At 29.5% G+C, this 17,209-nt stretch overlaps 5 protein-coding genes across 5 annotated transcripts in view; 2 read left to right on the top strand and 3 right to left on the bottom strand.

Moving 5' to 3' along the window:
- Positions 1-151: 151 nt before the first annotated feature.
- LOC108574212 (late histone H2B.L4-like) lies at positions 152-520 on the bottom strand. The gene has a single exon (XM_017936747.1). The coding sequence runs from the start codon at positions 518-520 to the stop codon at positions 152-154; it is 369 nt and encodes a 122-aa protein (XP_017792236.1).
- An 848-nt stretch (positions 521-1,368) lies between these two features.
- LOC108574250 (histone H2B-like) lies at positions 1,369-1,802 on the top strand. Its single transcript, XM_017936805.1, has one exon. It carries the CDS (start codon positions 1,421-1,423, stop codon positions 1,790-1,792), a length of 372 nt encoding a protein of 123 aa, XP_017792294.1. The 5' UTR covers positions 1,369-1,420; the 3' UTR covers positions 1,793-1,802.
- A 416-nt stretch (positions 1,803-2,218) lies between these two features.
- LOC108574257 (nuclear pore complex protein Nup155) lies at positions 2,219-8,303 on the bottom strand. The gene is made up of 26 exons (XM_017936816.1): positions 8,168-8,303; positions 7,957-8,094; positions 7,764-7,860; positions 7,508-7,671; positions 7,288-7,433; positions 6,937-7,202; positions 6,606-6,856; positions 6,277-6,530; positions 6,029-6,202; positions 5,840-5,945; positions 5,548-5,756; positions 5,376-5,473; positions 5,113-5,305; positions 4,943-5,037; positions 4,786-4,882; positions 4,625-4,702; positions 4,337-4,533; positions 4,106-4,253; positions 3,798-4,030; positions 3,545-3,692; positions 3,377-3,469; positions 3,174-3,294; positions 2,982-3,086; positions 2,773-2,890; positions 2,566-2,688; positions 2,219-2,479 (listed from the first exon to the last, which is right to left on the bottom strand). Exons 1-26 carry the CDS (start codon positions 8,301-8,303, stop codon positions 2,353-2,355), a joined length of 3,915 nt encoding a protein of 1,304 aa, XP_017792305.1. The 3' UTR covers positions 2,219-2,352.
- A 689-nt stretch (positions 8,304-8,992) lies between these two features.
- Positions 8,993-12,758, top strand: LOC108574210. The gene is made up of 14 exons (XM_017936745.1): positions 8,993-9,065; positions 9,117-9,350; positions 9,419-9,585; positions 9,657-9,708; positions 9,772-9,951; positions 10,013-10,177; positions 10,243-10,413; positions 10,489-10,748; positions 10,807-11,013; positions 11,090-11,236; positions 11,322-11,645; positions 11,713-11,863; positions 11,938-12,091; positions 12,614-12,758. The coding sequence occupies exons 1-14, from the start codon at positions 8,999-9,001 to the stop codon at positions 12,756-12,758; spliced, it is 2,424 nt and encodes an 807-aa protein (XP_017792234.1). The 5' UTR covers positions 8,993-8,998.
- A 665-nt stretch (positions 12,759-13,423) lies between these two features.
- Positions 13,424-17,209, bottom strand: part of LOC108574277 (eukaryotic translation initiation factor 2-alpha kinase-like) — a 4,244-nt gene continuing 458 nt past the window's right edge. The window contains 12 exon segments of the mRNA XM_017936837.1: positions 13,424-13,639; positions 13,722-14,069; positions 14,148-14,880; positions 14,967-15,175; positions 15,270-15,375; positions 15,439-15,619; positions 15,657-15,785; positions 15,866-16,127; positions 16,205-16,379; positions 16,456-16,612; positions 16,765-16,939; positions 17,041-17,167. Coding sequence (XP_017792326.1) covers positions 13,424-13,639; positions 13,722-14,069; positions 14,148-14,880; positions 14,967-15,175; positions 15,270-15,375; positions 15,439-15,619; positions 15,657-15,785; positions 15,866-16,127; positions 16,205-16,379; positions 16,456-16,612; positions 16,765-16,939; positions 17,041-17,167 — 2,818 coding nt within the window.

Raw genomic sequence — 17,209 nt, 5'->3', positions numbered from 1 at the left:
TCAATTTTCCACGTATTAAAAATAATGGCTCCAAAGAAGGTTAATAATTTTCAAGTAATAATGCACAGCACTACTTCTTTTATATACTACTATTTCAGTAAAAGTTTATTATTAAGTATTAACGTCACGATGTTACTTTCTATCAAGTTCTTCATTGTAACGTACTATTGTATTTCGTGACTGCTTTAGTGCCTTCACCCATAGCATGTTTCGCCAATTCACTGGGCAACAACAATTTTACAGCAGTCTGTATTTCGCACGGTGTTATTGTTGACTTTTTGTTATATGTTAACAATTGGGCTGCTTCAGCTGCAAAACGCTCAAATATTTCTCTCATGAAACTATTCATAATATTCATAGCTTTATTCGATATTTCTGTTTCAGGATGAACTTGCTTTAAAACTTTGTAAAGGTATGTCACGAAACTCTCAACTCGTCTTTTTTTCTTCCGCTTCTTATCATGATCCTCCAATTTCTTAAGCTCTATCACTTTTTCCATCTTCTTTATTTTTTGAGACATTATTCAGAACTCGATCAACTATTAATAAATAAAAATTATGTATAATGTATAATTTTTTGTAAGATTCAAAGGACTGCGAACTAATAACACTTGACGTTTAATCCCTAATATTATAATTGTAGCTCTGTTCAAGGACAGACAATTCTGAAATTTATATCCTAACAATGGTTAACCGTTTATTGTCGAGTATCTACGAATATCAAATTTGCTTACGAATTTCAAGGGTATATGTAAATGTTTACATGACTAAAAGAGAATAGTTTTTCGCTACTGTTAGTACGTTAAATGTTACCCTGATTTTAACATAATTTTACGCTTAAAACAGAAACATCTGTACTGTTGTAAAAGACATATGTACATACTTCTACAATCATACAAAGAATGATTTTTCGCCATTAAAACCTTTGTAAAAAAAGTTACGAGTTAATAAATCTACAATATTTCGTCTATATAAGTTAAGCGATTCTGTTAGTTTTTATTTTGTTATTTGAATAACTCCATTTAGAAATATTTATAAAGGAAAATGTAAAATTTTATTCATTACTTTTCGAGTATGAGCTATTTAATTCTAGTTTTATTACTTTACATCATTGTTGTTGCTATCAAAAAATATACTTAAAAAAAAAATGTATATATGTAAATAACTGTGTATTCTCGAAGTACATAAAATGTGTTGAACACATTCTATGAAATCAATCTTGTGGTAACGGTAGTAGCACCGCACCAATCGCGCAGCAGGGAGTCCAGCATGAAGCCGTGCAGCTCTGCGATTGGTTCGCTGTAGTCGGCGCATTCTGTTATATAAGGGAAAAAAAAACCGCTGAAAATTATTCTACCGCTGTCTTTCGGAGCAGTAGTTACGCGTTGTTTACGAGTTTCAAGTCTCTGTGAAGCATTATTATGCCACCAAAACTTAGCGGTAAAGCTGTGAAGAAGGCTGGAAAAGCTCAGAAGAATATCAGTAAAGCTGACAAAAAGAAGAAAAGGAGGAGGAAGGAAAGTTACGCTATTTACATTTACAAGGTGCTCAAACAGGTGCATCCTGATACTGGTATTTCCAGTAAAGCAATGAGCATCATGAACAGCTTTGTCAATGATGTTTTTGAACGCATTGCGGCAGAAGCATCAAGATTGGCACATTATAACAAACGTTCGACGATCACATCTCGTGAAATTCAAACTGCTGTGAGACTTTTACTGCCTGGTGAATTAGCTAAGCACGCAGTTAGTGAAGGTACCAAGGCAGTTACCAAATATACCAGTTCTAAGTAAGAATATAGCTGACACAACCTGACAAAAACGGTCCTTTTCAGGACCAACAAAATCTATAAACGTTTGGAACCTCAACTTCAATTCACAATTACATGTTTTCAAAAGAAATCGTGCTTTAAATACGAAAAAACTTTGTATAGTAAACTGTCGTATGATTATGTAAAATCGACAATATTTGTTAATGAATCAAATAAGATATACCACTTCACTGAATTGATTATTAAAAATATACTGAAAATACGTCGGTGAATTTAAATTAATATAGAATTATAAAGAGAATATATAAATACAATAATAGAACATAGAACACTCTTATTATTTTTGAATAATTTATATAATAAAAAAGATTAATATAATTAGTATACATGATTTTTATTACGGGAAAAAACAAACATATTTATAGAAAATATTTGAGCACTTGTGGTTTTTTTCTTTCTGTATTTACAGTTTCTTGACAGTATTCTTTTTACGAAATAACTTGCTTCGTCGTACTTTAACTTTCAATGATTTATACAATTTTATAAAATGTTATATTATAAAAACAGTAGAAATTTTATTTCTTACATACGATTCAGAACACTTTGAATTGATCTAAGTTTCGTTATTAATTCCTGCCCGTGAGGTTTGCTGTATATAGTAGTTAAACATTTTGAAATCACATCTTGACATTTTGTTATTATTTTCCGCCTATAATACAATGGATTTTCAAAATTAATGAAGTTTTTATAAGAATAACGATTTTTTTTACAAAATAATAAGTGACAGATACTTGCCTAATGAAATTATTGGTAACATTTGAATGCGAAATGAAATAGTTAACCAAATTTGCTGTTGACTCGATAAGATGAAATTCATTTCCTTCGTTTAACCAGGTTCGTGTATCTTTACCAATCATTCTAAAAGGGGATATTACATATAAACCTTATGTCTGTTGATTAAAATAGATGGAACATACTTCTCAATATAGATGGTATGCTTACTTATAAATATCTAAAAGATCCTCCATTGATACTCCTAATTGCAGAAATCCAGATATAATTCCAGTGTTTGATACATTTAACTTACATGCTTTTATTTCTAATTGTTTTATCAAGAAGTCTGAAAAGTACAAAAAAAAAAAAAAAAAAACTATCACTTTATACCGTAATATGGTCATTACTTTATAATACCCATGCAAAAGATTTATTACCAACTGGGAAACAATGTGGTGATCCAGAGTACTCCTGTCCTAAAGATATAATTTTACTCATTAAAATAGCCATTTTATCTTCCGCGGTTGATGTATCTTTCAGTTCTGTAAAAATGTATTATTTAAATGAAATATTTTCTTTATTTACATAATGCATTAAAGAAATAAACATGTGAGGTATGATGTGAATACCATTGTTTATAATATTAGTCCAGATTTCTTGAACTAACATTGCATCTTGGTGACCGGAACAATGAATTATAGCTAATTTGCATTCCCACAATTGTAAAGGATCCGCATATTTTTCATACAGCTGTAATTATTATCACATATCAATTTTATAAATTCAATATAAACAAATGTGTCAAAGTATAACGCAAAGTTTATAAGCATACCTTTGTGATATCAAGTAACGAAAAATTTAAAGCTCTAAATGCTTCTTCATTAAGTCGATCGCTTATATATTGATTAAAAATCGTATTTAATATCTGCAAAATAATAAATGTATACATTGTACTCTAAAGGAAACTATTGTTCTCAATATATCCTTTATAATCGTATACCTGTTGTTGTATTCTGGCGACTTCTACTTTGTCTTCTAATTCACGTAAGAAGATACCAAGATATGGAGCGTATCCAGCTTGATCGCTTCGCATACAAACCACTGCCCGAGCTAAATATTCAACTCTCTGAGATAATGGAATATTTGATCTGTATTAAAAAAAAAGAAAATAAAAAATAAAAAAATAAAGATGTTCCTCAATTAAAAAAAAAGTTTACATACAATCAATAGTATTTGCAAGCTTTTATACATACTCTTTGGTTGCCAATGAGTCCAAAATTTTAGCAGCGGCAGCATGATTTTTATTTTTTTCATAAAACTGCCAAAGTAAATCTGGCGCATTGACACGAGTAAGGTAAGCTTCTAAAGAAGGTGCTGCAAGCGCCACGAGTTCTCCATGAAGCCTTCTTTCTATCATCCAAGCGTACACCGAAGCATGAAGAATTTCGCATGTGGAATGTAGCGCATCGTTTATAATGTCGTGTAGCTAAAATATGTGAGTGTTAATGAAGAAAACCAAAACAATTTTAATTTAATAAAAAAGAAAAAAGATGCGTCTCACTATTTCTTTTGCTGGAGTAACAGATATTATTGAAGTATTTTGAGGGGGAGGTCCAGGTTTACTAGGTATAGTCGGTGTCAATGGATTTGAAATACTTTGATTGTAAAGATGATCCAGTAGTGTGATGAATTCTTTATAAATTTCTAATCTACATTTTGGAAAAAAATTATGCGTATAATTAAATCCTTGATATATTGAACGTTACTGAAGGTGTAATTTTCTAATCAATACCTTTTCATATAAGCAAATCGTCCTTCTTGATCTTCGATTGGTTCATTATTTTTATAATAATGTAAGGCAGCGTTATTGGCATCTACTCTTTCTGCACAGCAGAGACATAATTCGAGTACGCCCGAATAAAATTGACAAGCAACGAATTGTTGGCTCACTGCGCTTAAATTCAATCTGGGAGCAACTTCTTTGCAAAGCTATAAATAGGATTGTAAGCAGGAGGCATTAAAAATAAGGTGTAGTATGCAAATAATATTATACAATAGCAAAATACTATTATATGTTTACCTTCAAGGCAGACTGTAAGTAACATTCCTTCTCTTCTGGATTCGTACAATTTTTTGCCTTTAAAATTATCTCATTGGCCTACGATAATTCAAGAATACAAATAATACAAAAAAGTGTCGTTCTTCGTAATTAGAATTCAGAGTAGTTTGTTCTCCTCATACCTTAGAACACACTGCATCTTCGCTTCTGTATAAGTTTGGACAAACTTCTCGTAATCTTTGACTAACACCATCGACAGATGCATTATCTCCGAGATAACTGAAGAACATTTACAAAAATTAGTTGAAAGTACTCTTGTACTTCACTTAATTGACGTACCTATCTATAAGATGAATGATCAGTAGTGAAGAAATTTCATGACCAATTAGAATTAAATCACGAAATGTAGCTGTAGAAAATTGATTGATTTGATCCTAAAAATTAGTAAAAAGATTAGTACAATGTTTTCAATTCTATCGTTAAAAAAATGTAATGTTTGTTTGAATAACCTTTGATAAACAATTTACAATATGACTCAAATGATTTTCACATAAAATTTTCCAAAGTTCTAAAACTTCACAAGCATGAGTAATGAAAATTTTTAACGCAGCTAATGAATTCCTTTCCTCAACTATTGGTTCTTGATAATGACTAGATATAGTTGTTTCAAATCCATCAGTTATATTCCTAGTAGAACTATGTCTAGAAATCATTAGTTTAAATAAGTTTTTATAATTTGTGATATGGTTAAAGTAATATATGAAATACGCACTGCTTAGTAATGTGGGTATTTTTATTAAGAAACGATCTTAATGCTTGCAAGAGACTTAAAATCCAACTAACTTGTCTTGTTGAAATTGTACTAGAAATCTGCAATTAACAACACGTGTAAAAAATGTATGTAAACAAAAATACCTGTACAAATCGATATTAATTCAACTTACCTGAGTCTTGTTATTTGCAATTTCTTGTTTAATACATCGCATGTTCCATATAGGTCGAAGTATTCTTCCTACATATAGATACAGACCATTGTGTTTTGCTGAGAACTGTTGTAGAGAAATATCTGTACTAAGACCCACTGGCGCATGAGGTCGGAATCCTTGAAGTCTTAAATCATAGTTTGGAACTCTTGGTATCGATGTGCGTATATCTGTTATAGCATTTATAAGTTTCACAAATATACTTATAAACAAAAGAAAAAATAAAATAAAATTGATGTAATTAATGTAATACCTGTAGTTATATTAGCAAAGGTACTGTGTACATCAATTGCAGGTCCAATACTTGTCGTTCGTTGACTACCATATAAAAAGAACGCTCTAGTAGCCCATTCTGCCAACTATAGATTGTAATTAAATATTGCTTTTCTAATTACTTTTGTTAACGAGATTTTATTTTTACAAAAACGATTTCAATTAATACCTCAGCATTTTGAGAACTTTCAAGCGTGGCTAAAATGAGACACGTTGCACACGCTTGTTCTAATGATTGCGACTGAAAATATGCGCGAACCGCTTCAGTATCAGGTCCACGTTGTTCTAAAAGAAGTTGCTTTAAGATATCCATTGGTCGAACTTGTACAAAGATTATGGCACCCTGTAATTAAGGATATAAATGAATTGTAAACAAATACCTATGGTAAATTCGCGAACTTTTACTCAATTATATACCTGAGATGTCAGAAATATAAATTTTCGAGGCGCTTCCATGTGCTGCCTTACAAGAAGGGGAGGCTCTTCTTGGGAAATATTTTGTTTTTCAATACGTATAGCTGGTTCTACGAGAATTTCTGCCATTGCCCATACTGGACTATCAAGTGACAAGGGACTCTGAGTTTCAGCTAAATAGTTAGTGAATGGATAAGCATCATTACTTAAACATAAAGCTGTTTCTGTATCTCCACCACAAACAAGAATGAGTGTTCCTGTACAAAAAACATTGTATAGTACACAAATTTCGATATTTTGTATTCAATACAAGAATATTTATATATGCATACCTTTTCGATAATGCGCCATTTGTATTTTTCTTGGTCTCATTACTGTAGCATTAGCAGCATAACCTGGCGGTAATCTAACATGTATTAACTGCAGACCCTGAGGTCTGGCTGTTGGATTAGCAACTGATGTACAACTGAAGTAGAAACGTGTTCCGGTAGCTGCAACTACAACTAAGTTTAAATGTACTGATTCTGATTCTGTTATAGCAGATATGCTCACCAATGGTCGGAAATTATTACTATCCAACGTTCTGAAAAGGGTGATACGAATTTTAATTTCAACTTCACGTTATTTAAAATAACTTAGTATTTGTATTAGTATTTAGCATACTTAACAACATGAACAGCATTTTGCACTAAAGAAGCTTGTGACAATGACGCAATTTTGGATGCACCATCGTTATCAATGTCCCAAACCGTAATTGTTCCTTTATCGCCCAGAGTGTATAAGATATTTCGTGAATCGTCCACAGAAATTTGTATTATTGCTTCTTCCTCTGATAAAGCTATAGTGACAAAAGATGGAACTAAAAACGATAAAGGACCTTCAGAATGATTTATTTTTTTACAACGTTTCCCAAACCAGCTACTTTCTGCCTATACAACAAATATGTAGTGTAGTGATTAATCATCATTTTACCATTAATTGTTTTTATATTCCTATTTATCTGGCAAAACTTACCTGATAGTATATTTCATAAAGAGAACCATTTCTGCCACCAAGAAAAATTCTTCCACTATTAGTATTTGCTATAGTTGTAATACCAATACCATCTGTAGCAACTGTAAAAATTGGTTCAGGAACCAGTTGCATTTCTGGTGATGCACCTAAATTAAAGTTTAAAGAATTAAATAAATATTGAAAAAAATGTAATTTTATATTGAAAGTAAAATTGCAATACCTTCAGCATTCTCTGTTAATGTAACTCCAAGAATAGTTATTTCAACTGTAGTTGTAAGGATTAATAAATATTTCACATAAGATTGAAATACTCCTGGTTTGGGTTTTACTAAACCTACACTTATTATAGTTTCATTTAACCCATCAAAATATGCAACATCAGACCTAAAAGTATAATATTATTATAACATTAACATATTTTTATAAATGTATTTTATGAAAGTACTTAGAAAAAAAAAATATAGATAAACATTTACTCATTTTCATATGACCAAACATATATATCACTATCAATTGTAAGCCATGCTTTTGAACATTCTGTAAAAAGACCCATCATACAATGGCACCGCATGTCTAATCAAATGTTAAGAAATTGTATTCTATGTAAAAAAAATATATAAAATAAATATTGCAAAGAAAATCTATACTAATCTATATTAAAAAGGATACGATGAAAATGTTCCATTATTTCAGATGGTAAAGAAATTTTACTATGCACTTTCATTTGATTTATATTTGAAAAACACATTGACATGCCGTTTAAATTTGGGTAATCATGATCATCAAGACCACTAACTGTTGGTCCACCTGTGAAATATATTTATATTTAAAAACTTCTGCTGCAATAAAGCATAAAACAGATAAAAGAGTAATTATTTACCTTGGACATTATATCTCATAAGGTTAATTAAAGAGGGAAAGTTGCTATCTGCAGTAATGTGTATATCAACCACTTTTCCTGCCATTTCTAAGGCATCTAAGTGTATTTTAAGCGGTTCCATTTCAGTGAGAGTCATGTTTGTACGGCACAAGAAAAAATTAAATATTAAATACACACAGAACTAAGTTAACAGAAACACAGAAATGAGAACCAACCAAATACAACGATTGTTTAACATAAATTGTTTTATAATTATTATCAACTATCAATTCATTGATTGTACTTTAATTTTCCGAATAATAATATTTAATTTTAACGAATAACTTATTCGTTAAAACACCATGATTAGAGGTTAGGCTTGTTTATATATCTAAACATGAAACAATATTGAAAGTAATACAACAATGTAACGTTTCTTCAAAATATAATTGCACTTCCAAAATTAAAATACATATGTTTTGGTTGAGAAACACTTACTACAATTTGTTAGAACTATTTATATATTTTTGATGACACTATACGTTTCACGAGGTTTGTGCCGCTCGCGCCATACAGGTGATATTTAAGATACACTGTCATATACACTGCTGCGCATATGGGAAGTAACGAGTCTTATTGGTTTAAATTTATCTTACAGAAGAGAATGAATACATTTGAATTCAAACTGAACCGTTTTATGTATCGAACAGTTATTTAAAGCGGGAAATATTGAACGTAAAAAATAATTGAAAACTATAAATTCTTAATCACATTAGTATCAGTATTTATAGAGTTAATATTCTTACTACATAATACAAAAAAGCTACGTTATTTTCAAAGTTATTAAATATAATGAAGATTTCGTCGTCAATGATGTTCTTGATATTTTTTGTTTCGTTAATTTCTTCCGTTTCTACTGGTAAAAAGTTTGATTTAATAACATAACATGTTCTTAATAGTTTTATTACAGATGATGTACCAAATGCGATGCAAAATTTCTATTGCGACCTTGGATTGAAGAACAATGATTTGTGTCCTATTGATGGTGGCTGGACTTCTTGGAGTCTTTGGGGATCTTGTTTTGGAAAATGTGGATTTAAGGGAAAAAAGAGGAGGCATCGTATTTGTAATAATCCTTTACCTTCCAATAATGGGGCTTCTTGTATTGGTCCCACTTATCAAATTGAAATTTGTCAAATTATGGGTACTGTTTAGGACAATATAACAGAACAATATACATAGTTTACTTAATTCTTGAAAGATTTGTTCTAGGATGTACCATGAATGATTATGAAAAAGTTGTAAGCACTCATCCTATACGTAAAGAAGAACTAAAAATAGTGAAGGAAATTCATCAAAAATTGCCTGCTTTAATTGAATTATGTTTCCTTGTTGATTGCACATTTTCTATTGTAGAAAAGATACTTGGAAACAACGTGGTAATAAATAATAAAATTTTTAATCATTGAAAAATATTTGATAAAAACATTTTTGTGTATTTTCTATGAAGATGCTTTATTGGAATGCTATGAATTGTGTCAAATATGATGTTGGATGTCCAAGTAAATAGATTGTGAAAAAGATGGATATTTTTTATAAGCCTCAGTAATAAATATCTTTCCTAGGTCTTGGAGGTTGGAGTACTTGGGGAACTTGGTCACCATGCACTGCAATTTGTGATAGAGGTCAAAAATATCGTACTCGAATTTGTAACAGTCCTGTTCCTTCAAATTCTAAATTAATGTGTGATGATTCAGCATTTGAAAAGAAGAGCTGTGTGGGATTTAATTGCAAAAAACACCTAAGTATATTAAATGTATTTTATATGCAGGATGGAATAGTATATTATCTTTTAATTTTTAATAGCTGGAATTTGGACTACTTGGAACAAATGGAGTGCATGTAGTGTACAATGTGGTAGTGGAATACAAATAAGAAAACGTTCATGTTCAGAAACACAAAATACACAAGGAACTTCTTGTAAAGGTTCATCCAAAGAGATAAAGGGTTGTGCAATTAATAATTGTTCCAGTAAGTTTATTATCTTATATGAAAAATAATTATGTTTTATAAAAATTGACTTACATTTTTATTAGTAAATGGAATGTGGTCATCATGGACAGTGTGGACACCTTGTACTTCAAACTGTGGAATAGGTACACAATTGAGAAATCGAATGTGCAACAATCCTTCTCCAAGTGGTAATGGTACACTTTGTTCTGGTTTAGCTTCTGAAATTCGTCAATGTTTCACCAAACCATGTATAGGTATATTTCTTATTTAATACTATTATTGCTAATATTAAAATTGATATTAAAACTGATTTAAATTTTATTTTAAAGTTAAATTACATGAAGTAGCACATTTCACAGAAAAAAGTAGTCTTCTTTATGATATAAATGGAAGATCTTTGCGTATACTTCATATATATCTAAGATTTTTAACACTATCCCCTTTTGGTGTGATTATTTATCGTTCTGAAAAGAACTGTAAAGGAATAATGTGTGATTTTGTAAAATTGTTTTTACAAAATGGAAAAATAGTAGTCTGGTCTCAAATTACTGGTTGTTCCTTGGGTTTGATTTATGAGAGCAAATTAGAAGTAAGAAATGTCTTTTATCATATTGAATATTTCACATTTGAAATAAGTTGCCTTCTAGATTGGACAGTGGCATGTAATTTTAAGTGTAATATATGGAACACATGGTGTATTACGTGTTAATAATGGTTATCATAAAGTCAGCACTTTTTCATGCATTCCAATATCATATAATTTGGATCATGCAATGAAAATAGGAGAAGGATTTCAAGGTCAAATTCACGAAATAGCAATTAATTTTGCATCCATTCAACTTCATATGTTAAAAGTTACATTCATTATATTTTATAACTATGATTAATTTTAAATGGTTAAGTATTTGTAAAGCATAAAATCTCATTTAGGATAAATATGATGAAAAACATGTACATGCTCCATCCAGCAGTAACAATGTCCAATATCTAATGGGGGATGACAATGAAGGTTTTATTTATGTTGGTCTAACAGACTCAGTTGCAGTACCATGTCCAAGAAATATGGAACGTTGGCAAGTAAGAAAAAACAATTGATGTTTAAGTAAATTTAGATAACAATAATTATTTCCTAGTAATTTTTATTATAATTGTTGTAATTTAGATTACAATTGTTATAAAAATAGAGGACATAAATGGTGTTATAGCAATTATACCAGATGATTCTTTAAATAAATACATTTTATTAATATTAGAAGAGGGAAGAATAAAACTTAAGTATTATCAGGGAGCAACTTATGTTGCAATTGAAAGTATGGAGCATATCTTGGTAGGGGAATGGTTTGAAGTAGTAGTAGCTCAAGATGGTAAAAATATCTACATGCAAGTTAATGGAAATGAAAAGAAATATATACCTTTAGCTTTGGAAAAAATAACAATTGCATCTACAACTGATATATTCTTAGGAGCTATACGTGATGAAATGAGAGTAAATAATTTTATCAATGAGATTAAAAGCTTTATTTCTGGTGTGAAATTGTCATTTTTTTAAATAGGAAAAAATATGCTTCAACTGTGCAGAGATACCACAAATGAGTTTTACTCTTGGATACCTTGACATAGATGGAAATCAAATAGATCTCATATCATTACCAATTTTGGAAACTACCAGTAAAAGATTTTCCAGTCGTACTATTAGTATATCTGGTACTAATTCTTAATTCATTATCACATACTATATTTAATACTCAAGAATACAATTGTACACAGTAATTTTTTAGATTACTATGAAGAAGTACCAGTGCTTCTAGGGCAAGAACTTAAGTTATCATGTTTCTACAATACAATTCCTTATGAAAAAGGATATGCATTTTCTAAAAAGACATATGCTATATGGTTGTTAATGGATAAGTTATTGCAATCTTATGGAGAAAAGTAAACAATACAAATTGAAACTTTTCATTATACACGTATTTTTTCTGTAATGGTTAATTCTTTTCGTCTAGCAATGATTTTTTTAATCTGAAGGACGATGGGCGCATTAATACTATTAGCATTGCAAGTTACATAATTCGCGGTACAATTGAAAACATTTATTCGTGTTATATCTACCATTATAGAAATAAATCAATTAAAGCTTCAGGTCATGTCCTTTTTACGTTTGGAATTACTGTAATAGATAAAAGTGAAGGTGATACAGTGTTTTTCCTACTATTCTTGTTTAAATATTCTGTATCAAATTGTGCTTCTCTTTTTTTTTTAGAATTTGTAAGTACATTTTGGAAAAAGTGGAGTTTTGTCTGTGGATCCATAATTATGTGTTTGATCTTTGTAATAATTTGGTGTTTATTAGAAATATTACAAGATGTTTGTAATGGGTAAAGTATAACAAAAACAATAGTTTTAATAAAACAGAAATTATAAATAAATTCAAATGAAGCATTGATAATTTTATAGGCATGGTTTCTATAGACTTCCAAAAATCTTTAACAATGATCATATATCTACTATAAACTTTGTTTTATCCAAAAATGGAATAACATTACTTGGTAGCCAGCAAGCTGCAAATGAAATTGTATCAGGAATTATAGAAGATAACTGAATTTTTCGATTAAACAAAAGATGAGAAATAGTATTAATACAATAATAGATAGCTTATTTAAAAACATTCTGTACGATTTATAAAATATAGAAACGTTATTTATCGAATTAATAAAATACCTATATTCTTTTAGTTTTATTAGAAAATAGATTTACACAAATTTCGAATTATAACATTAAATATAATTACTTTTAACAATATAATGAAAAAGGTAACAGTAATTTCTACTAAGTCTCAGTAATATAAAATAATATGGTTTTGTAGAAAAATATTTAAACGATGTGAAATAAAATCTACAAAAAATATATTTATACAAGTACTGCCTTACAATAATGGCAGCTTATATGTACATGTAGAGACAATACAACAAGGAATTCTATAAATACCAATCATTTGATATAAAACAAAGCAGCTAGCGTAAGTTTTTTGCTGAAAGACCATATATTTAGTTCAACGTTTCTCATTGCTTAAATAAATTAATATTTGAATTCCTGCAATCATTATAATTTTCATTCAAGTAGTTATGAATAAATGCAGTATTATAATAAGATAAATTGAGCAAATACTTTCGTTAACATAATGTTAAAGTTTCTAATAATTTCGTAAAAATAATAATGTGCAGGCACATCCTTTGTTAAAGTTAAACCATTATAAGGGTATATTACTCAATTTATGTTTTCCCAGGATTCACTACTACTACTACTGGTAATCACTGAGGAATTTCGGAACAATTGAGGCAGTTCAAAATGCCACTTCGTATCTGTATTTGCAGCAAGACCATTAGCTGTTTCATAATTTAATAACGGTGGTCTTGCTTTAATGCCTAAAGTAGTAGGTCTGTTGTTAGGATTTTCATCCAGCATCATATTCAATAAATCATACTAAAAAATAAATATTTACAATTAATATATTTTTGTGAAAATAGAAATTAAAATTACTTAAATAACACTGTTATTTTCTTACCTCTGCAGGATGAGCATTACTGAAATTTTTTGGAAATACTGATTTCCTTAAATTAATAAGGGTGACTATTCTTTCCATTTCAGTAACAAATGGAATAAGTAATTCGAATAAAATTATTCCTAAGGAATAGATGTCAACTTTATAATTATATCCCTGGCCATTTATTTGTTCAGGAGACATATAAAGGTGAGTACCGACATATGCGGTGTGTAAACTGTTTTTAAATGTAATAGTTTCGTTTTCCGATGGAGGAGTGTGGGCTTCATTATAGCTTTCTGTCATTGCAGTTACAAGACCAAAATCTCCAACTTTTATTTTATCATCGAAAGAAAAGAATATATTCGAAGGCTGAAATTTATTTGTTAAATGTAAAATAAAATTATTAACTTTTACGGGTGTAATATTTTACTACATTTCAAGCTTTACCTTCAAATCACGATGAATGAGTCCTTGTAAATGAACATATTCTACAGCTTCAATTATTTGCTGAAATATATTTAATACACGACCATAATCTCGCATTGACTGATTTTTTAACCACTCTCTGAGACTTAGCCTTTGGCACAGCTGCATTTGTATATAAAGGAACATTTTTGGAGACTTATATGTATTTGATTTATTATTCAAATCTAAAGAGAACGATCTTTGTCGGTTTCTGCTCTCTTCTATTTCTGAATATTTACTGTCTGTGTCTTTGAAGACAATACTTTCAGAATGTGTAGAATCATTAGTATCGAATAATACTTTCTCCATCGCGTTATTCGTATGTGATGAATCAGAAATTTCATTACTACAGTTACTAATATTAATTACATTTTCATTCTGACCAATTGTGTGTGTTTTTTTAAACACAATAAAGGAATCTTCATCTGAATCGTGATTCAGATCATAAGCCTCGCAAGCACTGTCTATTGATGATTGATCAGTTTGACTGACATTAATACAAACAGAATTGTTACCTTTCGTTTCTGCGTGAATTGGTTCTGATGTAAATTCTGAATTTGGAAGCATTAATTTGTTTATCCACTGAGGATCATGTTTTTCTTGCCATCCTGCAGGTGGGCATTCAAGCCATGCATTGAAATATCTTACAATATTCTGATGATCCAATTTAGCCAATGCTTTTACTTCTCGCATTACACGTTCTCTTGAATATGTACTATTAGACAAAGTAAATAAAGGGAAAGATTATAATTTTTTCACGTTTGATTACATTCAAATATATGAAGGTATTTATTGACAAACCTGTTTGGTAGAGCAATTCTTTTAATAGCATAATTACAATCGTCTATTTTATTTTTTGCTTCAAAAACAACACCATAGCCTCCCTTTCCTAAACAATCTACTGGTTCGAAATCTGTGAGATAACGTGATTTAAAACTATCAATCTCTTTTTCATTATTAGTTACTTGATTGTTTTTAGTTGTCTCTATATGTCTCTCAACTATTAAGGGCTATAAAACACACAAAAATAAATTTTCTTAATTGATATCAAATACTAGTATTTCAGAATTTTATAACATCAAACAGATCTACAATATTCCTTACCGGAAGCACTGCATCTTTGGCAACTGTTGTAGCGTTTAATAAACGTTGTGTTAGCATAAAATTAAGTAAGATTGCAGTGGTAATTGAAATAATTACAACTTCTTTCCTATAGAAAAAAATTTTCTATAAAAAATTAGCATTTTGTACTTTTTTATTTACTTTTACATACCACCAATACCACAAAGATACGATTATAATTTGAACAGGAGTATCATCATCCTCTTCATGAGTATTATGTGCTCCAAACGATTTTTGCTCTTCAATAAGCATTAAATTTGGATTGGTATGATTACATTGTTTGTTATTATCTAATTTTAAAAATAATTTTAAAAATTAAAAACTATAATTTCTTCTTTACTATTAACAAAATGTTTTTACTTTATATACCATTTACATAGTCCGAATTATACAAAACTGATAATGCAGTGGTGCTTTGAACATCACTTATTTCAAGCAAAGCATCATAACCATTATTATCAGTTGTTGGATTTGAAAGAGATTTTGTAATTGCATTACCTGAAATATATTGTTTTACTATAATTTTATAATAAAGGCGTCTATATTCTTATTGAATGACAAAAGCTAAAGCTTCATACCAATTGCAGGATAATGTTGCCATGGGTATTTTGAATGCTGCATATATCTTGGTGATGCTTCCAATGATTTATATAGTTCTGCATTTTCTTGTATATATAACTGCCCATTGTGCATACCCAAATAAATACCTGGACTGACTGAAAATTCTGTACCCCAAGACCACTGTGTACTATCAAATAAGTTAATTTCCTTCAAATTTTTGTGACCACTAGCTTTTGCATTTGTATTTTCACGCCATATAGTAGTAATTGGAGAATCAAACTAATAAAATACAAATGTATACAATCAAAACAAAGCTTAAAAAGTATATTTTGTTTCTGTAATTAATAAAAACCAACCTTCTGTTGCCATAACTTTACTGTAGGGTTGTCTTTATTAACAGCCCAAATTAAACCATCAGGTACAACAACTTTAATTTCAATATTTAGAATGTGAGATGCAATTTCATTTTGACAGTATACATCAGAGTGAGGAGTCAGTACTAAATCATGTTGACCAACACTGAAGTTCCACCTATTTTAGTATAAATTTTTTCAATATAACATGTAATTTGTGCTATTTAATAAATTTTACATTTTATGAAATTGACCTTTCAATACCAGTGCGTGGTTCAACTGCTCTTACAGTTTGTTGAAATCTCCGAACAACAAGTACTTCTTGTTCAATATAAGTTTCTCCTTCTGTGATATTCATGCAACCATTAATTCCACATTCATATAAAATTTTTCCTGTAGTACTCGAAACACCTGTTACAAATAAATTTATATTTATATATTCCATTTTTATCTTCTTTTAAAAATAATTAGCTCTTAATAATCTAAGCTCAATAATCTAAGCTAATTAATCAAAGTTCTTAAATAATAATTTGTTCATTAGATATGTTCCAAAATAAATTAACCATAAGATTTGACTTCTCTCCCACCAGAAAATACTAAATCATCTGAATAATGAAAAGATGAATGTAATAATTGGTTTGCAGATATTGGCACTGCTTCTAAATGTTCTCCATCAAATTTATATAATCCACCACTTAAAGATGGAATTAGACGAACCCATTGCCCATTATTATTAAGCTATAAAGAATTATTAAAACAAATTAATAACATGTAAGACATTAAAAATATAACAAAACTTAGTTGTACTTAAAACATTATATGTTATATGTCTTACATACTTCTCTACTATGAATACTTGATGATAACATAGGTCCTTCATTAAAATCTAAGGTCCATTGTTTTTTCCCAAGATTATTAGCATCCAAAGCAAACAACTTCCCATCTAATGTACTCACAAATAATAAACTGAAAAAATGTAGAATATAATATAATAAAAGAAAAGAAAAT

Source organism: Habropoda laboriosa, unplaced genomic scaffold (genome assembly GCF_001263275.1).
Source record: "Habropoda laboriosa isolate 0110345459 unplaced genomic scaffold, ASM126327v1 scaffold176, whole genome shotgun sequence".
NCBI lineage: Eukaryota > Metazoa > Arthropoda > Insecta > Hymenoptera > Apidae > Habropoda > Habropoda laboriosa.
This window is presented reverse-complemented; position numbering and strand designations above follow the sequence as displayed.